The 27637-nt window shown below is 26.8% G+C and overlaps 2 protein-coding genes across 4 annotated transcripts in view; one reads left to right on the top strand and one right to left on the bottom strand.

Annotated features, from left to right (window-relative positions):
• The window catches only part of LOC135925348 (bifunctional heparan sulfate N-deacetylase/N-sulfotransferase 4-like), a 52867-nt gene that overhangs the window by 6321 nt on the left and 18909 nt on the right, over nucleotides 1-27637 (bottom strand). Inside the window, exons 2-13 of one of the 3 annotated variants that reach the window (XM_065460620.1) lie at nucleotides 21277-22128; nucleotides 18302-18656; nucleotides 17971-18194; nucleotides 17285-17411; nucleotides 17111-17223; nucleotides 16678-16860; nucleotides 16060-16188; nucleotides 13058-13243; nucleotides 12487-12583; nucleotides 12254-12380; nucleotides 11653-11848; nucleotides 6548-6739 (exon numbers count right to left, since the gene is read on the bottom strand). In XM_065460620.1, coding sequence (XP_065316692.1) covers nucleotides 6548-6739; nucleotides 11653-11848; nucleotides 12254-12380; nucleotides 12487-12583; nucleotides 13058-13243; nucleotides 16060-16188; nucleotides 16678-16860; nucleotides 17111-17223; nucleotides 17285-17411; nucleotides 17971-18194; nucleotides 18302-18656; nucleotides 21277-22092 — 2745 coding nt within the window. In that variant the 5' untranslated portion in view covers nucleotides 22093-22128. Of the gene's footprint in view, nucleotides 1-6547; nucleotides 6740-11652; nucleotides 11849-12253; nucleotides 12381-12486; nucleotides 12584-13057; nucleotides 13244-16059; nucleotides 16189-16677; nucleotides 16861-17110; nucleotides 17224-17284; nucleotides 17412-17970; nucleotides 18195-18301; nucleotides 18660-21276; nucleotides 22129-27637 lie in introns of all 3 variants that reach the window. The other 2 variants (XM_065460622.1, XM_065460621.1) reach the window with 2 other exon arrangements.
• LOC135924325 (zinc finger MYM-type protein 1-like) lies at nucleotides 23605-25395 on the top strand. The gene is made up of 2 exons (XM_065459380.1): nucleotides 23605-23737; nucleotides 23783-25395. Exons 1-2 carry the CDS (start codon nucleotides 23605-23607, stop codon nucleotides 25393-25395), a joined length of 1746 nt encoding a protein of 581 aa, XP_065315452.1.

Here is a 27637-nt window from a genome sequence, read left to right as displayed (position 1 = left end):
AGATTAAAATCGTTGCATTTGAACCCATGACAACTTAGAGTAGGCTGAGCATACTTGCAGTCTTATGAATATAGTATGCCAATTTTGTTTTTCTTTGAATTTTATAGATGAAAAACCTTCAGATTCTAAATTCAATCATTGTTGTCATAAAGGGAAAGTTAAACTTATACAAATACCTTACCTACCTTATTTACAAAAACTTTTATCAAACCCACAGGATTCCTTACATAAAGATTTGATGAAAAATATACGTTCACCACCGCAAAATAGTAAAAAAATTTTTTTATTTCAACCACAATATGGGAACTCTGCAAATAGTATAAAATACCTATTTATCAATATCTTCCCATGCCAGAAAATTAACCTCCCTCACTAATCCTAAATACTTATTATAAATTAAATTTAACAAATAAATTTAAATTATATTTAGCCAATTGAAAAATAAACATTTATTTCATATTACCACCAAAAAATATGCCAGTATAAAAATTTTACCTCAATAACAATATTTGAACTCTGGAAATGATACAATAACAATTTATCAATATCTACCCTACATTTTAAAATAATCTGTATCTTAAGAATCTCAAATAAATAAATAAAGTTTGCTTAGTTAATAAAGAAAATAATTAAACATCTGTTTAATTACTCCTATATTTTGGGGCCTTTGGCAGATAAACTATTATGTCCTGTTATAATCATTTCGTTATTAATATCAACATGTGAAATGCAGATTGAGTATGGGTCAGTTGAGACTTTAAAATTATTTTCTGGTAACCAAAGGTAAGCTCAAACATGATTTAAATCTTGTGCCAACCTGAAACATCTGTTTAATTACTGTCTCTTATATTTTGGGGCATTTGGCAGATGTACTTTTATGTCCTGTTGTAATCATTTCGTTATGATTTTTTTTAATTAAAATAAAAAATGGTTGATTTTAAAATTAAATAATATAATTAACTATAAACCTATAAAATAAGAGCTTAATAAGCCAGTAAAAATAAAGATTAATAAGCCAATAAAAATAAAATTGCATAAAAATATTATATATTAAAGATTATATTACAAATTTTAATATAGAAGATGGCTGGAACAACGTTTGCCTTTAAATCGTTAAGTCATAGTTCGAATCCCGTGATGTACAAAAAATTTTCTTAAAATTATTAAAAACATTCATTGTTTTGTCCTTTGCCACAAAAAATTGAGATAAGTCATCCTCTTCCAATCCTTTAATTCCTCGTTTTATATTAAATACTTTATAAAAAATATTAAATTTGTCATTTATAGCATAGCATTTTAATATTGTAATATTTATACTTTAAATTGTGTTCAACAATTAATAAAAAATCCTTGATTAAAATAATAGTGATTAGATTATAATTTCAAAAAACGACATTTAAATTCTAATATCAACATTTTTCCATCTATGTAACAGTGACGAAGTGTCAAGTTTACCACTAGGGAAGCAATCAAAAAAAAAATTTTATTTTTATTTTGGTCAAACTCAAACCATAAAAACATTAAGATTTATAAATAAGTGCAATAAGATTTGATTCTTTTTAAAGATGAAAAATTCTGTTCTGCACTTGCTGTTGTTGAAGCCAAAGTTAAGATGAATTTGCATAATTTAAAAAACTCTTTAAAACTTTTCATCAAATTGGTGCATATTAAAATTCAAGTATTTCATTAACATTCTTTTTCTTTCTAAATTCAACATCCCGAAACACTACCTTTAATTCGGTTTCCAGCTTGTGTAAGTCGAAAAATTGAGAATAAGTGTCGTTTAAATTATCTAATAACTATTTTGGGAAATTGATTATTTGGAATTTACTAATATCTAATAACTATTTTGGGAAATTGATTATTTGGAATTTACTAATATCTAACAACAATTCGACGAATTTAATATTTTTTGGTGTAAGACATATGAAATAGAATTAATCAAATCATTTTAAATATTGGTTGATAGTACAATAAAAACTGCACTATTTCTTAATAATGTTTCATAAGATAATTTTCTTCCGCGAGCAAATAAATTAATACAATATAATTTCCTCTATTTACTGAATTAGAAGATTCATCATCACCACGGAATACGAGCTCCTGAATTCCAAGAAAACATATAGAGTTGATCAATATTTTCAATATTTCTCTATTTGATTTGACTTTAGAATTATGCTGTTCGATTAATATTTTGCGCATCGAATCTACCATATTTTCAATACGATTTTGGCCAAATGTTTTTAATTGAATCATCGAGCAAATGAGCGGTTGATTTTTTGCCGTTTAACTGCCTTTGAAAAATTATTCATATCCGAAAATCCTTTATCATTCCAAACATATTTTTCCTTTGGGAATAATAGGCATGACCATATAGAGAATTAGAAAATTCACATCCAGTGAGCCATTCATATTTTTCATATTTATCGATAGAAAAATTACGGATGCAAGTTTCGATTTCTTTTTTTAAGTTTTGTAAAATTGGTTTTGGTTTTCCTTTTTCAATAATCAATTTTTTCGAATCAAAATTTCTTGAGCAAAATGATAATGTTAATAAATTTTCAATAATACAATTACAATTATTAAACATTAATTATTTATAAAAAATAAAATTAAGGGAAAAAATATTATATAAAAAAATTTCTTTCTCTTTTATTTATTAAAAAAATAAGCATTTTTTTATTTGCTTCCCCAATGCTTATTTTTTAATGGTAAAATTACACAATACCATGTCATGATTTTCTCTTTATTTATTAAAAAAATAAGCATTATTAAATTTGCTTCCCTCATGTCATGTATATTTTTTTTTAACATAATAAAAATGATAGTAAATTTTTTAACGTATAAAAATAATAGTAACTTTTTTAACGTATAAAAATAATAGTATTTCTTAATATAGTAAAAATAATATTAATTTTTTAACGTTATAAAAATTATATTAATCTTTTTAACGTTATAAAAATTATATTAATCTTTTTAACGTTATAAAAATTATATTAATCTTTTTCGTTATAAAAATTATATTAATATTTTTAAAGTTATAAAAATTATATTAATTTTTTTAACGAAGTCAGTTTAGTTTATTTAGCATATTACAAAGATTATATTAAGTTTATTTAAAAATTTTGTAAGAAAAATTTCAAGGGAAGCAATGCTTCCCTTGCTTCTATGGACGCTTCGTCACTGCTATGTACATAATATATAAAATTTAATAATTTTTACTTAAAATAAAATAATTAATATTACATTTAAATGTCATTTAAAATTGGAACTTGAAGATTTGAAACTGATATAATACTTTTTAGGCACATTTTACATTTGGTAATTATTGAATTGGTTCCTTCAAGGATGTTACTGTAAAATATTTATCATATTTGGGCCATGGTAATGTTAATTCATCTGATTTTGAATTTTCATCAGATGATTAAATAATAATATCCATGCTTATGCTAATTTATTAAATTAATATATAAACCATAATATTCAAATTAATAAGCTATAATAATGGCTTGTTAAAAAAAAAGAAAAACGGCTGATTATAAAAATATAACTTTTTTCTTAAAAAATTCGGTTTAATATTAAATTTTTCAAATAAAAATTGAACGAACGTAAAATTCGAACGCGTTCGTTTTTTTATTTTCAATATTATTTTTTAGCCTTTCGTATCATGCAGCCTTTCGACTTATAGACCTACCCTGAAAAACCCCTTATAACTTTTCTAAAACCGTAACCGAGCCAAATTTATAAGCAGCTGAACCGATTTATAACTTTAATAATTTTTTGCCCCCAGAACTGTAATCTATTTAGATATAGGTTACCGTTTGAAGTGACCCCTGACGCGAAGGAAGAGGACATGACAGCATAAGTAAAATTTCGGAAGTGGGGGGAGGGGTATAATTTTCTGAATTTTTAATGCTATTGCATTGCAATATTTACGGAGTTATGGGGGATTTAAAAAAAAATATATATACCATTTTTAATATTTTTTTAATAATCTATAAAGAATCGTTTATTTTAAATATGAATTTTATTTTTAATTTCGGTAATAAAAAGTACTAATAGTGTGCACAAATTGAACGTTTAAACGCAGCGTTTCAAAACGCATATAAAAAAGTAAATGCAGCTGTGTTGAAGCGTTAGGTTTTATTTTTTCAATATGAAACGTCTAAATTTAAAACAAAAAAAAATGCGGCCTTATATTTACTTTGAGGAAATAAAGAAACGAAGAGGTGCAAGATCTCAAATTATGTTAAAAGAAATCTTTTTTCTGAATTTATTAATATAAAAGAGAATTTGATAAATTTCCAATTTTATAATTATACAAGAATAAGCAGATCAACCTTTTCATATATTTTCTGGCTAATATATGCTGATATTAATCCAAAAATTACTAATTGTAACAAGCAAATTGATGCTGAAGACAGATTGTTTGTTACTTTGAGGTAAAATAAATTTAATTCATTAGTAATTATTTATATAAAATGTATTTAATTACTGATCTATCCTTTGCACAATTAAAAGAAGTTTTGGGGGAATTGTTAAAAAATTTGAGCTTCTGAGTATGCCAATAAAAATTGGCCTAGCTAACATAGGAATAGTGATAAAAACAATTCTTACACAACATAATCATCTACAAATAAGGATCAACTTCCATTGATGATACAGGTACTACAAATATTCAAATTTAATATTAAACATCTTATTTCTTTATATTTTTAAATAATGTAATCATCAAAATTATACAGATACAAAAATGGTAAGCCAAAAATGGTAAGCCAAAAATGGTAAGCCTTACTACACGATCATTAAAGCCTAGCAAAGAAAATAATTCTTCTTCAATGGAATAAAATTTTTAGAGGCAAATTTAAAAATTTTTATAAATTATTAAATTTTTATATTTATATTATAATAAATTTATTTATAAAAATATTTTATATCAAATTGTTTTACATATTTAATTTTTATACACACTTATGTTTTTAAATGATATAAATAAATTATTTAAATTTTAATAAAAATTTAATTGATATATCCCTTAATTTCTATTAAATGTTAATTTGGCACTAATAAAACTTAGTTATTAAATGATATAAATAAATTATTTGAATGTTAAGAAAAATTGAATTGATATATCACTTAACTTATATTAAATGTGAAAATCACTATAATGTATAAAAATTTCATTAATTGTAAGAATATATACAAAAATGTCAATATAAAAATAATAATATCACCTGTAAATATAATAAAAAAATATCACAATTAAATTTAAAAACAAAAATATCACATTTAAAATACAAAATCAATGATATATAATTTTATAGTAAATAAATAATTTATATAAGGCTATTAAATATATCTAATGCAGATTCATTAGCATTTGGAGAGGTATCATTTGTCTTTAGATAATGTATAAATTTTAAAACCTCAGTTTTAAACAATAGTTAATTGTCTTGTCTAAACTTAAGTTTATACATCCTCTACAAGGCTTTCCATAAAAAGTCGATATAAAATATTAATAAATTATAGATAAAAATAAGCTTTTACTACATCTCAGATGGCTTATCTTTTAACACATTTAATAATCTATTAATATCATTAGGCACTTTAGGTTTTTGTGTTTGAGACACATTTAAATTGCTTGATGTTGCTCTATCTATAACAGTCTTTTGCATAAAATTTATATATTTCTTGTATTTATATTCATGTTTTCATCTTTTAGATGATTTGTTCAATTGGTCTTTAAAATTTTTCAATCTCTTCTTTAGATATAAGGTAATGGTATCAAACCAAGCAAATCTTTATTAATTTCATCATTTCATGTGCCAAAAATATTATTGTATCATTAAATAATTTTTATTCTTATATTTTAGAAGATATTATATCGATCCTATCACTTCAAAATTTAAAAACATTTCAAAAAATGCAAGCTATTTTGTCTTTTAATAAATAATTTAAACTGCAAAATGTAAATGTGCTCAATTTAAACGAATGCATTATTAGTGTTTTGAAACACTTGAAACGTTCAATTTGTGCGCACTATAAGGATGTGTTCTGGTTTGACTTAATTATGATACTTAATTGCTGTTTAGCCTAGATTAAACAGCTTTTGAACTAGGATATTATATTTTGGTTTTTTTAAGTATTTGGCGGTATGACACATATCGTATTTATTTTCTCATTTTTTTGTATTTTTGTTTTTTTTGCTGTTCAGCTGGCTATTAATAATATGTTGAATCAAAACACATCCTTACCCCTATTTTATGAAATTCATATCAGAAGAGTGGAGGGGTCAATCCTTAGAGGGCATTTAGCGTCAATAGCTCGGGAGGGTAAAGGGGTTATTATTGCTCCTTCTTAGATATAATAATTTTTCAAAGATTAAATTGTATTCCAAGGTATAATAAAAATTATTAAAATATTAATAACAAAGAGTCATTTTCTTCCTTTCCATATTTATATAAGAATTTGTCAATTCATTTTTAACATCGTGTGCAAAAATTTAATATTTAAAATTTGGTTAAAAATTTATTTTTAAATTTGAAACTTGTCTGGAAGAATAATATCTGAGCCAGTTTATTAAATGCAAATAATATTTGCCAGGATTAAGACATCTGTCTCTAAGATCAGCAATGGAATTGGCTAAGGCTTGTGATACATGGGTAAGTTTCGAATCAAACGTTACTACTTGGTGGAACGTATAATTTAGGGCTATGGCATGAGAATGCCTCTTGGCGTGCTTGTTTTAATTATATTGTACAAAAAATTGAGTTGTTGGCGTAAGAGACATTATGGGCATAGCTTTAAATTCTCCTCTTCGTATAAATCTAGCCCAACCATTTTAAGTTCCTAGATTAAAAACGCAAAGTAGTATAGTAAGCAATTAAACTGAAAACATATTCAATAGTTTTATATTAATCTGATAGAAAAAAAATTGATTTATTTAATTAGATTTTTTTCAGATCTCTCCTTGTTTTATATTAAAAGCCTTGTTTTATAATAATGAGCATAAATAAGTATTATATAACATTAATTATGATCATAAAAAATAAGATGATTTATAGTGGGTAAATGAATAAGCCTCCATATCGAAGACTTATAGTTTAATCAATGAAGCACTTGCTTGAATTAATAGTCCGAACCTCATTACAGGTGTGGTAGGCTCATAGACACAAAGTTTCGTATGAATATCGCGGTTTATACAGAATCGTATTCCTCCTATTTCTGATATTATCTGAAACATAGTTAGTGCGTCATTCCACGTCAAATCGACCAAAAAAACGCGATTTTCGGACGACCATCTTTAAAATAAACGAAACTTGGCATGATAGTTATTTATTTTGTATATTTTTGTAAATTCTAAATTTTAGAGTGCTAGCTCAACCAAATCCAAAGATATATGCCTTCAAAGTAGAGAATCGCATAATGCGTGATTTCTTAAATCTTGTTTTTCTTAAAAAATACTTAAGATAAAATTACAAATAATATATCATTTTATAGCCCTTAAAATTTTACATTGGAAAATATTAAAAAAAATTAAAATTTTAAGTGTTTTTGTATTTCCGGTAAAAATAAAAAATTAACATTCCTGGGAAGGGATATTTTTTTGGTGATACTCTCTAAATATGTTTAATACCTTTATATTAAACTATTTAATGAAAAATCTCGATAGCCATTTTTGTTTTTTTAATTTTATTAAAATTTTTATTATTTTTATAAATAAAAAAGGATAATATAGATGGCGTTATATTAATTTTAATAATAATATATTTAATTTAATAAAAATATGTTTTATATCGGTATTAAAATCGATTAAATATAACCAGTATGATGTCTTGGGGCAATAAATAAGGAAGCGGCCCATACTGATATGATTATTAGGACGCTATATTTTAAAATAAACATATAAAATTTCATATACAAACAATTATAAAATAAAATACCTCTTGTTTTAATCTTATCCCATTTTGCACTTATTAATAGAATTTCCTGAAGCGATAATTTATAGGTACGTCCTGTCACTGTTATAGGATCTACTATCGTTATTATTTGATTCATGGGCAACCATATCTTTTCCTCAATTGTGGGATAAAAGAAGGATGGTGATGGTCCATGGGGATGTAAAAAGGAAATATATATCTCCTCAGTATTTCCATTCTTTTTCAGTACTGTGGCTAACCACCAAAAATCGTCATAAACACATGTTACGAATCCTTTACCATAAATTATCGGCAAAAGACGAATCGGCATTTGAGATATTATTAATTTGATAGTCCTTTGCATATGAATATATTTTTGATTTAAGTTTACTTAAACTCAAAGGAAAAACAGCATGTATTTCTCGAGTTCCTGGAATGGGACGAGCTAAATTGAATCTTTCTCGTAGTTTAATCTCTTCTAAATTGTATTGTTCGTTGGTTATATACGTAAAATTTACTGATGGCATATTTTGTTTTGCAAACTGATATAAATCAACTGGTGTTAAAATGTGTCCAGAACTGGTGCGCTGAAGGCTTGAACGTGCTGCTAATCTTTTTAATGTTCCGCCAAGGCAGTCACATGGATCTTTTCCATGAGATGTAGCTGAAAAATGCCATTCAGCTGCTACACCAAAATCTGATTCATGATAACACAGATTTATGAAATTTTTTCTGTTTTTATATTGAGCAGCCGATCCGTCAGAGCAGTAATAGATTTTACATGGCTTTTTGTTAAAATGATTAGTCAAAAATTTTATCATTTCAGTCTGGTATAAATGTACTGCAATAACATCATGTTGAAGTGACTCTGATATTACCACATAATTAAGGTTTTCTATATTGTTATTATTATTATAATATGCTATCATAGGATGGATAGTGGCCTGATTATTATTCCAGTGAAATCCTTGAACAGCGTCTTGGATTACAAAGGCATAATTTTCAGAGAAATCACAAATTATCATAAATTCATTTTGTTGTAAAAAATGTTTAAGTTTTGAAATATATGATGACTGATTGGTAGCGATAAAGGAATGACGTAACATAGGTGGAATTTTTTCTAAAAAAAAAATTAAAAATTCTTGAGAAGATTTTGTTATTGTTTCCAGATTACTTCTATCAACAGACACCCACTGTTTAAAGGATATATGATCTATGTCATTTTGGGCAAATACAACATCTAATTGTTTTTTAATTGAGAATGTGCCTGGACAATAGTTACAATCTCCTAAATAACAAATAGGGAGTGCTGGATTGCATATTGTTTGAGCTAAAATATTTTTATAGTTATGTAATGGATATTCTGGCATAGCTAATAGTTTTGCCAAATTAGCATCTACAAACATAAGCTTAAAATTTTGATGAATTACACAAACACACACACTGTGTGTTCCACTGGCTCCAGCCAGAATACAATTTTTTGGCCGTAAATCTGCAAATTTAGAAAATCCAACTTTAATTATCGGGTACCTATCTTTAAATCGTTCACATAATTCTTTTAAATTGTTTATAATTAATCTTTTTTGAGACTGCTCTCTTTTCCCCTTGATCATTATGGATTTATAGTCTTTTTTCCCAGGCATCGCGCGACTGACTTCATCAGAAGAGTAAAATTTTTCTATAATATTCACGGTTTCCTGATCAATTGTTCGCCCAGGTTTTATATTGGGAGATGACATAAATCCTTTTAATTCTATTAGTTTTTTTGATTTTCTTACCAAGTAATTCGTGGCTTTGAACTCCATCTCAATTTTTTTAGAGGTCCAAGAAGGGGGCAATATAGTAAGAAGTTGATATTTTTTTTCCTTAGAAATAATTGGATAATGATGTTTTAAATTTTGAAGAAGTTCGTCATTTTTATTATTTTGTATATCAAACTCAGGAAGGCTGCTTCTTAATATGTTTTGACTTAATGCTTTTGTTATTTTTTGTTTTTCTTGCGGATATTTCTTTTCTCCTATTCTTTTCTTTTTTATTGAGGATTGGCCTATTTCTTCTAGCGATACATTTATTATATCCAAAGTTGAACTGGATGGGGCTAGTTCGGGCTCTTCATTTTCAGATATATCCTCAATGGATTCCATATTTATCAAATATAAGCGACATGAGTGACATAATGATTGGCCTATTGTTAATAAACCTTTGGATTTTTTAATCATCTTTGGTGTAACCTAATTTTATATATAATAAAAATACACTATATCCAATAATAAAAAAGATATTATATTAGTAAAAAATCCAGAATCTAAAATTAAAAAGGTTTTAATCTATAATATAAATAAACTTACCTTTTGTAGATTTTTTGAAATAGACTTATGGCCTTCTCAATGAATGGATTACTACAGAGTGATTTCATTATTACAATTTTTTAAATTTAAAAAAAAATTTTAAGTAAAAAAAGAAATATTTTTTTAATCCTTATGTTCTTTTCAATCATGATTGATAATTAAATTTCCTATTTATCGATATAAAAATTTAATAGAAAGAAAGGAATGAAAAATAAAATAAGATGATAAAATCTTTAATTTCAAATAATAACGATAGTAGATCCAGAAGTGTGAAATATATACAAATTACGGCCTCAAGAATTTCTATTTAAGCGCAAAATGGATTGCGATAAATAGATATATTTTTATAATAGCTTGAATATAATTTTAAAGTATCTTTATAGGGCCGCTTCCTCATTTATTGCCCCAGGACATCATACTGGTTATACTTAATCGATTTATTTTGATTTTAATACCGATATAAAATATATTATTATTAAATATAATATATTATTAATAAATTTAGTATAACGCCATCTATATTATCCTTTTTTATTTACAAAAATAATAAAAATTTTAATAAAATTAAAAAAACAAAAATGGCTATCGAGATTTTTCATTAAATAGTTTAATATAAAGGTAATAAACATTTTTAGAGAGTATCAACACCAAAAAAAATCCCTTCCCAGGAATGTTAATTTTTTATTTTTACCGGAAATACAAAAACACTTAAATTTTTTTTACTTTTTTCCAATATTTTCCAATGTAAAATTTTAAGGGCTATAAAGTGATATATTATTTGTAATTCTATCTTAAGTATTTTTTAAGAAAAACAAGATATAAGAAATCATGCATTACGCGATTCTCTACTTTGAAGGCGTATATCTTTGGATCTGGTTGAGCTGGGGCTCTAAAATTTGGATTTTATTAACATATACAACATAAATAACTAACATGCCAAGTTTCATTCATTTTTGAGATGGTCGGCCGAATCACTGGTCGATTTGTCATGGAATTACCCTAGTACCAAAAAGGTACTAAAGTGTCTTTCACATTTTCTATAACGATTTATTTAAATTAATCCATTCCCTTTTATATATCTTGTAAATCTTAAAATTCTATCCACATAATTGTGAAAAAAAGAAAAGAGGTTTCCCGTTGGTTAAACGCTCTCCAACCCAGAACCTTTCTGCAGATACTCTGGGTATAATGGTAGAAATATCCATACAAACATATATAATATTATCATAAATGTACTTGTATTGATATCATAAAATATTTGATCATTAATTAAGTTAATATTAATTCCTTAAAATTTTATATGAGGTAAGATATCTTTTCCGAGTACCTTTTAAATAATGCATAATCATTTCCTTGAAATGTAACACGTTTATATATAAATCTACCTGGTACCAAGAATAGGCTCTGTATATAGGATCGATGAGAATAACTATGATTTTTGCAGTTGGAAGTAAATTGTAAGCCTTAAGAGGAGCCCTTTTTGAATCAAAATAATTGGCAGACTTGTCAACAAAGATAATCGAATCCGCCCTAATTTTTTGGTAGGGAAAGTTAAGCTCAAGTCGGAATAAATCCATATACCTTGATGTAAATAATTTGTGACATTCATATAAGTTGGCTTTAAAAAAATTGAATTATATTATGTCAATAGCGGGGAAAAAGTTTATTATTATAGGAAATGTATATATAATAAAAAATTAACAATCTATATATATTAGAGCCTAGCATCGTCAGCCGATCCAACTTTTTTTCAAATGTTAAAGTCCAATCCAGTCAAAATATTATTTATAAGATACAAGTCTGAAAAAAAATAATTAAAGATGTTACGATTTTTAAAATACATTTACCTTTTAATAGAAAAGTTAGAAAATTAGTGGGATATTTATTACAATAATAAAAATTGTCTGAAAAAAATCTAATCGATTATGTAATATAGAAAGTTTTATTGGCATGAAATGATTTACTCAGACTATAAAATTTTAATACCAATTGATCCCAAAATTTTCGTAAATTTTTCTACTGCTAAAGAATTGCGTTTCTTCGAAATTTTTTGTAGGTACGTTGGTTCTAATTAACGGGTGAAGTAATAAAAACGATAGCAGAGCAGTGGTTCCTACAATGGGAAGATTGGCAAAGTATTTCTAATATACATTCATTCAATATTGCTATTTTGCTCTTTTTTCATTTTTTATATTTAATTTAAGGGTGTTAAAATTTACCCGATTTTTGTGGTCCCACAATAAGTAACTTCGGGAATTTATAGCATTCATAGTTCCGATTCCACATAGCAAACATTAATCGATTAAAACAAGGATTCTTTTTTGTTTTATAATAATTGAATCATAAATTTTTATCTTATGAAAATCTTATATTAAAAATTTTTACTCTTTATTTTAAAGTTCATAATAAATTTTATATTCATTTTTAAAACACTTGGTTATTTCCTTTATATATATTTTTTTTTAATTTAAAAAAAATTGATATTCTTAGCCTATTTCGGATTGAAAAAAAATTGTTTAAAGTTTTCAATTTTAATTATAAAATTTTAAATTCGCCTTTTTCAGTTAATTTCTATTTCTTTCTTATTTTGGGTAGCATTATTTCTCGTTTCTTCCAGTATAAATATTACAAAATCTAACTAAGTATAATTAATTTTTAGCCTACAAACTTGTTTTCAATTTTCTTTAATTCTGATGTATTATTTTCTTCTTACCTTAATATGACTATAGCCCCTTTTTGTAAATACTAAAAAAAAATCAATTCCTTCCAAATTTCCAAATAAGAACAGACCTTATACACAATATTTTTATCCTCTTGCGGTCGAAAGGACATATAAAGTCTAGCCAACTCATCCGGTTTGACAGATGAAAAACGCAAATTAGTATGGTTAGTGATGAATTCGAAAGCGCCTTTAAAAATGTATATAGCCAATCGATCGTATGAGTAGTTGGGGATGTGTGTCATGAACAAGTTAAACTTTTTGGTTTAGCAGATGTAATAATATAAAAATAATCATTTCATTTCTTGTTTTTTTAAAGCGATATTTTAAAAAAAAAATACTTTTGTACAGGAATCCAAACCGAAACAAATATCGGGTTCGTTCAGGTTTGGATAAAAATAACGGTTCAAGGTTCATGTTCGGTTCGTAATAAATAAAAATATCGGTTCGGTTCGAACCTCTAAAAACCGGTTTGAACACTTTTGTTTTCAAACCTACATTCGAATTATGTATAGGGAAGAATATTTTTTTTATTTCATAATTAAAATAAAAAACACATACATAAAACCTTCATTTTTATTAATTGCACATTATAAAATAATATTTAATTTAAAAAAAAACAAATAAAAATCAATGATTAATTTTAATATGAACAATTACTTAAATTTTTTTTATTAAACCACACAATTTAGTATATTTTCAAAATTCGTCTCACTCAAATTACATCTATAAGGAGATAATATAAATTTAATTGTTGAAAAACATCTTTTCACACTAACTTGGGTAGCCGGCACTGCCAGTATGATATCAGATTTGATGTATCATTTATAATACTATATGTAAATAATTTATATATTGGATTTAATTTTTCTCTAGGCATTATAATTTATAAGCTTAAAATATTTAAAAAATATTGTAAAATGGCTATATAATAAAGTTTATAAAAATTATGACTGACACTTATCAAATGTGATTGATAATAATCTATAAACAATTCGAATATAATTAAAAATTTTGCAATATACTCGTAATAACAGTGGCGTAATGAAAAAAAAAATTTTTTTTTTTAAATAATAAATTCTTAATAAACGCTTGATTTTTATGTTTTAAATTTATTGTAAATAATAATAGATATACACATTTTGATTATTTTTATATTTATTTTTGGTTTGCAGCTATTTCACACCACCCAAAAGGGAGTTATTTATTCAAAAGTATCATATTGACTCAAAAAATCAAAAAAAAAACTAAAAAGATTTTGTCCGACCAGATTCATCGAAAGACAAGAGTCGGTGAAACTCTTTATTGAACTATATGATGTTGTCTTTGCAGCACTAGAATTTTATATATCAAGCAAGGAAAAAGATTCAGCAGACGCCGAAAATTTTTTGCAGGCTATTATTAAGCCACAGTTTTTAATTTCAATTCAATGTGTTTATTTTTTATTTAATCATACATATGATTTTAGCAAAATGCTACAAAAAATTGATTTGGATTTAAGGGAGATTATGAATAGAGCAAAGGATATTGTTGAAATTTTAACAAATATCAGAGAATGTGGATGAAAAATTTCATGAAATATATGAAAAAGTAAAGAAGATTGCTAATATGTTTGGAATTGAAATTTTTATACCGAGCGTAGTCTCTAGACAATCCAATCGATCAAATATTGATGCATCTACGATTGAGGATTTTTATAAAATAAACATTTTTATTCCCCTTATTGATACATTTTTATTTCAATTAAAAGAAAGATTTATTAGTCATAATTATATTTTAAAAAGCTTTTATTTTCTTTTTCCGGTTGAGTCTAAATTGTTGATTACACTTGAAACACGAGAGGATATTTAAAAAATCTCAGAGTTTTATGCTGATGATTTAGTAGGTTCATATGATATGTTACTTTGTGATGTCGAATTTTGGTATAAAAATCTTGACAGAATAGGGTATTCTTTGAGACCAAAAAATGCCCTGCAGGTCCTTTCCATGTGTAATTGCATTTTAGATTCCCTGCCTATTATCAAAACATTATTAATTATTTAATTACCTTGCCAATTAGTACCTGCAATAATGAAAGGTCTTTTTCAACTTTAAAAAGGTTAAAAACCTATTTAAGAAACACAACCGGTGAAAAACGTTTAAATGGATTAGCCCTATTGAATATTTATAAGGAGATTATTTTAGATAAAAATTTGATTCTAGATGAATTAGCAATATCTCCGAGAAAATTAGACATCTCTTTTTAAATTCAAATCAAAAAATAGCAATAAAATTTTATTAGTTTTAATATATAATCAATTTTTTTTTGTAAAAAAAGTATTATTTATAAGATAATATCATCATATTTTTTTAAATACCATTATTTGAATAAGAATTACACATATTTTATATAATTGTAAAAAATTACTTTTTTTTAAATAAGAGTCTTATAATTTTTAATATTAAAATCTGTATAATATAAAATATCATCATTTTGAAAATATTTTAATTAATAAAAATATATACATGATTAAATAAAGGAATGTAAAATATATAATAAAATACCTTAAAATTTTGTTATATGAAAATATAAAACAATTTTAACAAATCCAAAAATATAAGCAATTAAGTGTTCAAAAAAACCCCCCAAAAAAATTTTTAAAACCCCCCCCCCCATGATAAAATCCTGGCTACGCCACTGAGTAATAACTTGCACATTATTTTATAAGCATAAAATTATGAGGCTCGAACCGGTTCAGAGGCATTTTAGCGGTTCGGTTCAGGTTGGACTAGAATTTTTTAGCGGTTCGGTTCAGGTTGGACTAGAATTTTTTAGCGGTTTAGGTTCGATAAAAATACAGGTGTCTAGCGGTTTAATGGTTCGGTTTAAAAATACTAGCAGTTAGGAATAAAGGCGAACGCCAAGATTGAATGTATCAAATTAAAATTAATATTATTCTTTCCTTTATAAGGAAAACAGGATTTATGTAAAGAAAGATAAACACATTCGAAAAAATATGTTAATATGAATAATAGAAGAAAGAAAAAAATTACACTGAATAATAAAACAGCATTTTTTTAAAAAAAATAATACTTTATCGTATAAGAGCTGATCGAAAACATTCCCACCCTTTATCATATCATTTAACCCTTTGATGCCTCCAGTGTAATTGGCAAAGGTGAGGGTGTGAGTGTATATGCCGCAAGTTTTTCGAGGTAATACCTTAATAATAAAATTTAAAAATGATTTTAATGCTTGTAATTTAGTATTATATCATAATTATTTTAAAAATTACTCCAGGATCAATTGAAAGTTATGAAACATTTAAGCGGTATTTTCAGTATTTTTTCAAACTCGTAATATATTTAAATTATCTCTCCTTTAAATACCAATTTTTCTGTCAACTCAATCTCATTTCAAAAACAAAATAAATTTGGAAAAAATTTTACACAAGAGGTTTATTAAACTCGACCCAATCCAACCTTCCGGAACAGTGGGTTAGGTCAGTCCGGTTATGATAATTATTTTATTATTTCAGGCAGGCTGGGTTGTGGATGAAAATTTTCTTTAGGTGAGTAAGGTTGGGATTATGGAATTGATATTATGTTAAGGTTAGATTAATACTTTTCTCACTACAGGTCGAGTCGAAAAAATGTATGTCTTGCAGGACTCTATACAGCACCCTATAATTATATTATATAAATAAATTACCGTGATATTTTTGTAAATAAACGCTCTCCTCAATGAAGAGGGATACATGTTGGGATAATAGTAAGTGCTGCTAACATGTATGCCATAATTTTGCCATGTTTCATAAAGAATATCGGCTATAGGATAAATGCCTGAATGTGCTGGACTAATGCTGTAGCATGCCGATATATCTAAATTGTAACGCTTACAAAATAAATAAAAACATTGATAAAGAATATATATTGCCCCGCATTAAGCCAGCATCGCATATATAATATTAATAAATAATATAATTCAAATTAGTTAATGCCTGTTAATTTTATTACTTACTAATATGTATATTTGCAACTGGATTAAAACCAATTTTACACGTCTTATATAGGCTTATATTATTAATAAATGGTAATTCGATTTAATAGAATTTATAACTAAATTTATAAATGTAAAAAATTACTTTAGCGAAGTCAAAATTCAACTTAATTTCGCTATTAATTGTAGTTAGATTTTGCAAGAATGTATTTTTATGGTCCCAGGAATGTAAAAACCACCAAAAATTATGATTATTTTCTATAATTTTTTATTAAAAAAAACAGAACAAATTAAAATGTTTCTAATATTGAAAAATCACTTATCAGATAGTGGTAGCCCCTTCGAAGAATCGTAGAGTATAAATTGTTATACATGCCGGAAAATCCCAAATTGTATGTGAAATTTTTTACCAGAAGCCTTAAGTCGTTTTGAGAATCGATTAAAGACTTTGATTGATTTATATAAAATATAACTTATAAGTGAGATATATAAATAAATAAGAATAGTAAGAGCGAAAATAGTGCGATATCGGTGCTCATACCGATTAGAGACACCATATCAGGCAAATACATGGCCATGGAGAACGATGACGCCCTTACAATAAATGCAGTTATATGTTCATTTCAGGGTTTAATGTTATTATATAAAAACCTTTAGAAATAATGATTTTTTTCTTTCAAGTGGTAAGGTGAGAAAAATAAATAATGCAAGGAATAAGGTGAAATATATCTCCTCCCCCCTTTTAAACTGTCATATTTAACTCATATAAATATATTAAGCGTGTGATTTCTATCTAATTTATTATTGTATATAAGAACCTAAAAAATGGAGTAAAATTTAATAAAATTGGCAAAGAAAAAGAATATCCAGAATTTTACAAGGCTAGGTTGAAAATTTATCCCCCTATCTCTCTCAAGCCCCTGAGAAAAATAAATATTATAGTAATTACAATTGTAATAGAATTCTAACTAGATTTTATTTTAAATGAATAATAACTCGTTATACTTTGATGTCATCGATAGATGGGTTGACTTCGCCAACTAAAACATCATCTATGTCGATTAAAACATATCGATCCAATGAACCGGATTTTGATTCGTTAGCTTTGAGATTTGGATTTTGGTTTTTGATAAAATAATGTAAAACGTCGGCCAAAATTAATTTAAATGGCCAAAAATGGAGTGAACCACCTATAAAAATCGTCCTTGTCGTGCTATCTTTATTTATATCTATATTATAATATATATAATAATAATATAATTTATATTTATGACAAAATTTTACTTACATTATAATAAATAATATTATTTAATAAATTTTTTTTTAAAAATTAAACCTCGGTCTTCTTCATTCCCATTTTCCACGATCTCTTCAGCAATTAAAACAGTGGGTAATATTTTACTGCATAGCTCTAAATTTGGCTTTTTTTCATCCACATTTCCGTGTGGATGTTCGCAACTATACGTTATAACCTTAAAAGTTAAATTTTTGTGGGCTTCAGGAGAATCAGAGTGGAATCCATATACATCGACCGGGGATCGATGAGTTGCTTCAAGCGGGCCTTTGATCAGATAATGATTGTCCCGAACAATTCGAGTAATATAATTATGAGCGGAAGGGGAAAGGTTTCGTTTAACAACAAATAAATCGTTGCAGTGAGAGGCGTTTATTAGTTGTAAAGGATATATCCCCTTCTTTTTATTTTTTCCAATGAGAGATCGGGGGAAAAAAATAACGGATTTGATTGATGGATTTAAAATAAAATATATTAAATATTATCAATGTTCAGTACCGTCCCTATAATATTTGCCGATCTTAGGCAAGAATTTAGATATTTTGAAAAACGCGATAAAAAATACGCCTTTGGATTTAGAGCATGTTTCATTCTAGTTTTTAATAAACTAATTTAATTATTTAAATCATAATTATCGCCACTCGTTTTTGCCACTTACCTTAGGCTGCAGCTAACTAAAGTAAGCTGTAGGGAAGGCAACATAAATGTTGAAATACAATTGCAAAAATAAATTAGATAGTATCAAATGTTTAAATATCCTAAAGTATTCTTAAGTGTTAGCAGGAGTAAAAGTCAAAAGTATATTGATTAGTAATGTAGCCAAAATAACTTTCTATTTGCGTAAAAGTTCTTTTTGAATATGTAAAAAATCTATTTAATTTTTAAATTTTATCAGGCCGAGTACTTCTACAGATATGAAGTAAAAACAAGTAGAAATTGAAGAGGGATAGGGAGTTGTGAAGATGCTCTCATCATCGTAATAAATGGAAAAGGGTAGGGCAGTAAATGAATGTAATGGGGGGTACTAGTTTGGATGTTCTTAATTTTGATTTCCTTATTTTTGTTTAGGTGGGGTGGGCATTGGCGTACGCAGCGGGGGGTGGGGGACAAATCCCCCCCAAAGCCAAAAAATGCAGATGCCGGATTATATTTTTCAAAAATATTATAGCTAATATTAATTTATATTTGTTAATATTTATTCCTATCTCATATATATATATTTAATTACATTTATTTATCACATTCATCTACTAAGTTATTTTATCAATCAATTTCGATTTCAAGTTTTCCTTGCCGTAATTTACCTATTATTTTCAAATTTTAGTGCCGTAATATTTATCTAAATTTCTAGTCAAATAATAATTAAGGGAGAAAGAAATTGCAAGCTTGTCCAACGAGATCGAGTCTCCGCCACAGTAACACCTATTATGGAGTTTGAAGAGCCGATTATTAATGCTATTACTGAAATATCACGATTGAAAGAAATATTTCCCCAGAAGCAAGAAAATTATTGGATTCAATACTTATTCCAAATTTTTTTTCTCATTAGAATGTATTATTTAATTATACAACTATTTTATGTAATGCTTTTCAAAAACATAACATTGACTTGATTAAGAAGAAGAGAATAGAGGAGAGCATTTTATTAGAACTCAAGGAAATTAGAGCTAATGTTGTTGAAGAATTTCATATTTTATATGTTATTGTTGAGTCAAAAGCAGAGCTATACGTGTTTAATATTTGTCCCCCTCGACTTGCAGCAAGCAAGCTCATCGTCAAAACATTCATATAGGATTAGTAGAAGAGTATTATAAAACAAATGTCCCTTCTCCCAACCTTTTTCATATGGTGATAGAAAAAAAATATAAATATTTGTTAGATTTTTATCATGAAGATGTTAAAATATCTTATGATGCTTTATTAGCTGAATAACTATGATTAAAAGATTAACTATGGTTGATACAGTCCCAAAAATGCTATGGATGCCTTTTATTTCAAACACATTTTAGATTATACTCCCAATGTATTAAAATGGTTATATATATATATATATTAGCAGCTCTTTAGTAAACTAATGAGAGAACATTCACTTTTTTAAGAAGAATAACAGAGCCTTGCAGAGGTACCATTTGCAGGACACGGCCCAGATTTTTTTTTTAAATTTTTTCCGGCCCGGGTTTTTTTTTAAAAATTTTCAGGCCCGGCCCGGTTTTTGATTTTTATAGCTAATAATGGCGATTTCAAATATTTGGTTTTAAAATATACAGCTCGGCTCGGATATTTTTTCTAAATAATTTTCAGGCCCAGCCCGGGTATTTTTTAAAAAAAAATTACGGGCCCGGCCCGTATTTAAAAAAATTAAAATACGATCCGGCTCGGGGGCCGGGCCTGCAAGTCTGTGAAAAATATACCCATGAAATACAACATCTGAAAGTAGATTGAATGATTTGGATCTTTTGAATATTCATAGGCATTTAACGCCAAACAAGGATTGATAATTGAAAAATTAGCTCAAAACATACAAAATACAATTATTCCTAAGAAACTTTTTGTATATTAATTTATATTTCCAACATTTAAATTTTTTATACTTTATATATTTTAAAAGCTCAAAAAATTCAAATTTCAATTTTGGGTCATTTAAGTGATTCATATCGTGGGTTATATTCATTTTATATTTTATAATTCACATTTATTTTATAGTTTTTCAATGCCGGTTTATATATATAATTTTTTTAATTCACATTAGTTTAAAATTGTGTATTAGAAAAGTTCTTAATCCTAACCTAATAAATTTATGCTTAGTATTTTTAATTAACAATATTATTTCTTAAAAAAATTTATTATCCCTCCCCAGACCAAATTCCTGCGTACGCGCCTGGGGATGGGGGATATCTTCATTAGCTTGATGTAGAAGTACCTGAGACCAAAGTAATAAGAGAGAGTAGCGACACTACATTGTTTTAACTCAAATAGAAATTGGGTTCAAAAAAGTCTAAAAAAATAATTTTAAAAACCTTTAGATTGAATGAAGATGTCACAAAATTGGCAAAAACAACTATTCCCGCGCCATATTTCAAAATGTATGAGTCCAATATATGCTTGTAGTGATTAAAAGATATAAAGTTCAAGTACAGGTCAAAACTCTCGAATATTAGAGCTTTGTATATTGTTTCTGCATCCGTCGCGTTTTCTCCCATAATATTTGTGTACAAATTTTGGTATAACGTTTGATATAAGGTGGCAGGATATAAATAATAATGAACATCATAGGAATACCTACTCAATCTCATCGAATCGATAATAGGATTCCGCAAAACTCTCTCCATCATACTAGTTTCGATAACTCCTAATTTGGAGTCTAAAATCAACAAAATATCTTTGTTATCTGACGACACTTCGTCACTGGGATAAAATATGTCCTTTTCAGCTTTTGGGTATAAATATTTTTTATCTGAAATTTTGTATAACGCCTTGGATGGGTCAAAGGTGTAGAGCTTGAGAAATGTGGAGGACATGTTAAATGGTACGCGTGAAATGAAATTCCAAGAAGAAAAAGAATCCGAAAGATATATATGAGAATCCCTTCTGATCTCGAATATGTATAAGTAGTTGTACCAAATCAACAAAAGGTACACCGGTGTTAATAGAATTAATCTAGCAGTATTCGATTTGAAAAACACGAAATGAATGGGTGAATTTTCGTGATCGGTTATCAAGATCCGGGAGAGCACGTTATACGTTCTGGATACCAATTTTATGATGGAGATCATAATTTGGTAAAGCTTTAAACATGAGTGTGCGAAGATGGATGAAGATAGATATTTTCGCATAATTTAAGGGAACACAAGATCAAAACAAGATAAAATCTTTTTTCAAAAAAAAGGTAAAATTATAAATGGCACTTATAAAAAATTATTATTGATATTATAAAACAAACAAATACATCATATTTAAAAAATAAATTTAATGAAAAACACTGATTGGGCCAGGGGCGGACTGGCCATAAGACCCAGTGGGCATTTTGCCCACGAGGCCGCGAGAAAATGTCGATTTTGAGGCCGATGAGAGGAAAATATCAAAAAAGAGGCCGGTAGGAAAAAAAAATATTATTTTGTTCACATTATTTTCTCTTATCATTTATTTATTTTTAATGATATCTATTATTTGAATATAACATTCCCTGAGAAGAATTATCATGTCGTTTACTATATTTGAATGCAAAAAATATCAATTACGTCGCTTGACGCTATATATCATTTACCACGTGCTTTTCGTTTTTTTTTAAAGGAAGTGAAAACACTTATGTTTGAGTTTGAGTAGAGTGAAAGCTAAGTTTTGATTAATTTATCATATTAATTTTTATACATTAATTTATTGTATATAGGAAACTATAGTGATTGATTGTATTTCTTCTTCTTAATTCATTGATCCTTTTGAGCTTGGGCTTGAGTAGAGTGAAAGCTAGGTTTTCATTAATTTATATTATATTTTTATACATTAATTTATTGTATATAGGAAACTATGATTGATTATATTTCTTGTTCTTAATTCATTGATCCTTTTGAGCTTGGGCTTGAGTAGAGTGAAAGCTAAGTTTTCATTAATTTATTATATTAATTTTTATACATTAATTTATTGTATATAGGAAACTATTGTGATTGATTGTATTTCTTGTTCTTAATTCATTGATCCTTTTGAGCTTGGGCTTGAGTAGAGTGAAAGCTAAGTTTTCATTAATTTATATTATATTTTTATACATTAATTTATTGTAAAATAGGAAACTATCTTGTTCTTAATTCATTGATCCTTTTGAGCTTGGGCTTGAGTAGAGTGAAAGCTAAGTTTTCATTAATTTATTATATTATATTTTTATACATTAATTTATTGTAGAGGAAACTTTTGTGCGCCTAATATTTGTATTACAACAATTTACTGATCATTAGCAAACAAACATAATATAAGAAAAGAATCAACTTTATATACTATTTTTACACGTAAATTGAGATGTATGTAAATAGTCAAAAGTAAAAAACTTATTTATATTTCATAACCCAAAGATAGTAATGTTTTTTTATTATTATTACTGGCTGGTAACATAACTTACTTTTTGCTTTATATTAAAATACAATTCTTTAAAAAAAATTATAATAAATTTTATTTTAGTTTAATTGATATATTTTTAAAAAACTTATTTATATTTCATAACCCAAAGATAGTAATGTTTTTTTATTATTATTACTGGCCGGTAACATAATAGATTACTTTATGCTTTATATTAAAATACAATTCTTTAAAAAAATTATAATAAATTTTATTTTAGTTGAATTGATATATTTTCATATATGCATAGTAATGCCAAAAGAAAATTTAAAGGTGGAGCTAAAAAATTAAGAAAAAAAAATGCTGCTGGTCTCAAAGCAGCTGGTGCTGATCCAAAACAACTTAAATTATCTTTTTTTGATAAATCAATACCAAGTATTTCAAATGCTATTACTTCATGTAAATAAACTATTTTTTTAGAGATATCAACAACTGCCTCCCATTTACCACTACCTGAAACAACTACCTTATCTGCAACATCTTCATGTATTATGGCATCAGTTCAATCATTGCCACTATCCTCACACTTGTCAGAAGCAACTACATCAATAATGCCTTCAGATATTTCTCAAAGTGGATTATCAGAATTGGATATGCATACACATGAAAATTTTAATTTGCAATTAACAGCCACTATACCTCAAAAACTTAGATTTTTAATGCAACATCCTATAGAACCAATAAACATTAAATATGATAAATTATATTATCGAATGGTAATGAGTGAAAAAATACCTAGAAAATGGGTTACCATAAAAATTATATGCAATAAAGCCCAAGCTGTGTACTGCTCAATCTGCCTGGCATTTTCAGTATGTGAAAACACTTTCACAACAGGCTCTACAAATTTTCGTCACATGCACTCAGTTATTAAAATACATGAAAATTCAAAAGTGCATATTAGTGCTGTCGAGGCCTACCTCAGAGCTTCAAAAAACCAGTCATTTAATAATTCAATTAGCGTTAAAATATTAAATGAAAAAAATCGACAAATTCATAACAAAATCCACATAATAAAACAAATATTTGAGATAATAAAGTTTTTAGGTAAACAAAACTTACCATACAGAGGATCAAATGCTACCGAAACACTTAGCCTCTTTGATAATGAAAATTTAAATCATGGCAATTTCCTGGAAATGATCCGTATTATATCAAAGAATGATCAAATACCTAGAGATCATTTAGAGAAGGCTATTTTAAAAAGCAAACGTAGAAAAGATACGCTTAAACTGTCTAACAAATCAAAATCGAAGGGAAGAGGTTCTCTCATAACCTTGTTGTCAAAAACAACTGTCAACAAAATTATTGATGCTGTTCTTGATCAAATCAGGAATTTAATAAAAAAGGAGATTGGTAACAAACGGTTTAGTTTGCAAATGGATAGTACTCAAGACATTTGCGTTTATGATCAAGCAACCATTTGCCTACGATACATATATAATGGTAAAATAACAGAAAGGCTTTTTGCACTTACAAAAGTTACGAACTCTTCTGGAAAAGGATTTTTTGATATCTTGAGTGAATGCTTTTTAAAACATGGAATTCAAATGAGAAATATAATTGGAGAATCATTTGATGGTGCTGCAAATATGCGGGGGGAATTTGTTGGGTTGCAAGCTCTTATTAGACAAGAGGCTCCAGGTAGCTTGTATATTTGGTGTTATAGTCACATATTAAATCTCTGTATATGTGATTCATGCGATAATAATGAAGGCAAAATTTTATTTGGATTATTGAACAGACTAGCAACTTTCTTTGGTGAATCATATAAAAGGATGGACGCTTGGGTGAAACAGAATAACTCAACTGGCCAAAATAAACTGAGAAGGCTGCAAAAAATAGGTGAGACAAGGTGGTGGGCACGTGAAAAAGCCCTTAAATGGATATATGGCAAAGAGAGCTTACTTCCAATAACTATAAGTGCACTTCGATTTATAATAGATAATAAATCATTTGAGGCAAAAACCTCATCAGAAGCGCAGTCGTTGATAGAAATTTATGTAAATTTAAGACTCTTAGTACAGCTGTAATATATTTAGAAATTTTTGAAATAATGGGGCTATTGTCATTGTATCTTCAAACCAAAAATTTAGATATTTTGTCGGCATGGAAGATGATAGAAGATGCTAAGTCTTCTGTGTCATCGATAACTATTACATCAATTCAAAATAAAGCAATAAAAATGGCTTCTGATTTAAATGAAACACTTTCATATTTAAAGTTTCCGGAGAGTATCTGTGTACAGACTGCTCTGCCAAAAATTCGAATAGGACGAGTAAAGAGAATATATAGTGATGAAGGCCAGAATGAACGTCCTCAAGAATCGATTGACCTTTATAGGGTTGAAGTATTTCGTCCTATAATTGATCAAATTATAAACAGTTTGTCGGAACGCTTTTCTGCGAATAGAAAGCTTATTTTGAATGTGCGATATTTGCATCCAAGGCATTTTGATGACATAAATAGTAAAGGTATTTCTGAAATGGCCTTGGAAAAACTGGCGCAATTGGCAAATATATCGAGTGATAAATTACATCACGAATTGTGTTCATTTTCTAGTGTATTCAAAGATTTAATAGCAGAATTAAATGAAACGGACGATGATATCTTATGTACAAGTGAGGAGTCGAATGAAGAAGATGGAATACTACAATATTATAATAACTCGAAGTGTGATAAATGTAACAATTGTTTAATATGCGTGTATGAAATTCTTAAGAGGTACAATATGCATACAAGTGCATACACTAATTTATTTCTGGCGTATGAATACATTTTAACTTTATCATTTACGCAGGTTAATTGCGAGAGAACATTTAGCAAATTGAAAATTATAAAAAATAGGCTGAGAGCTAATATAGGCCAAGAAAAATTAGAAGCGTTTTTAATGATGTCAGTTGAACGAGAACTATTATCGCAGATTGAAATAGAAGATAATCTTGTTTATTTACGCAAAGGTTCAAAGTTAATGAGAGATTTATTAACATAAAAATTATATATTATTAATTCATTTATTTAAATCTTATTTATATCTATTACAATATGATCTCTAATTTTATAAGTGCAACAGTTTTATTCTCTGTGCAATATTGTATAATTGTTATAATTTTATATGTGTCTGTGCAATATTGTATAATTGTTATAATTTTATATGTGTAATTAATTGATTTTATATATTGAGTATGTATTACATTATATTTAACATGTGATGTATGATTTGATTTTATAGTGCAATATCCTTGTAAATCTAATATAAAATATATATGTGTAATGAATATTTTTTTATATGTGCAATTTTTAAAATAAAATATATGATTATCGTGTCATTATTCTTTTCTTTTTTTAAAATGTAAATTGTTTGAACCTATAAAAAATAACAAGTAATAAAAATATAAAAATGAGGCCGCTATAAAAAAATGCCCACGAGGCCGTAACGTCGCCAGTCCGCCCCTGGATTGGGCATATAAATTGTATAGGCCATATTTTTATTTATGGTGAGTCGAACATTTAAAATTTTATTTTATAAGTAAATATTTAATAATATATTAAAAACAAGATAAAAGAAAATTAATTTAAACTTTTTTAAAGTTAAATTGAAAGGAATAGATCTAAATTAATTCAACTCAAGACATTTAATTTAGTTAGTATATAAAAAAAACTGATAAACCCTTTAAAAAAAGAAGATAAAATTTTATATATAAAAAACAGGGGAAAAGCACCCAAAAAATTGCTTAAAAATCGGTTTAACGAAATTTTGATACACTCAGAAATTAAATTAAAGTAATTTTTTTTAACAAGCTCAGTTTACATAAAAAAATGAGAGAGTTATAAAATGATTGTGATGGCGAAAAATTTTAACAAAATATTGGTAGGTGATAATTAAGATTTCGAAAAATTTACAATAAAACATAAAAATTTGAAAAAAAAAAAAATATAGGAGAGGATCGAAATATTTAAACATTCAATTAACTTCTTATATTGCCGATTTCCCTTTGAAACCATTTATAAAATATAGCCAAAAATATTTTAATAATGGTCGCAAAAACAGACCTCTTGTTTTTGTAAAAGGGCAGTTGCATTATGAGCAACAGCTAAATTAGAACCTAATAATAATCGAGCCATGTGAGGTAGAGTTAATAAGTATTTTTTTAAATCCTTATTTGATTTATTCCAAAATAATATGGATACTAATAAAATATTATCATAAGTAACTAAAATGACATTTTATTGCCAATATTCTAGATAATGCATGTCTTCTATTTCCAATATTCT

This window comes from Gordionus sp. m RMFG-2023, chromosome 2 (assembly GCF_954871325.1).
Source record: "Gordionus sp. m RMFG-2023 chromosome 2, tfGorSpeb1-WG-v2, whole genome shotgun sequence".
In the NCBI taxonomy this organism is placed as follows: domain Eukaryota; kingdom Metazoa; phylum Nematomorpha; class Gordioida; order Chordodea; family Parachordodidae; genus Gordionus; species Gordionus sp. m RMFG-2023.
This window is presented reverse-complemented; position numbering and strand designations above follow the sequence as displayed.

Coding starts and splice junctions, on each gene's coding strand:
- LOC135924325 (XM_065459380.1), top strand. CDS start 23,605: ATGCATAGTAATGCCAAAAGAAAATTTAAAGGTGGAGCTAAAAAATTA. Junction 23,738..23,782: donor TTTTGATAAATCAATACCAA/GTATTTCAAATG, acceptor CTATTTTTTTAG/AGATATCAACAACTGCCTCC.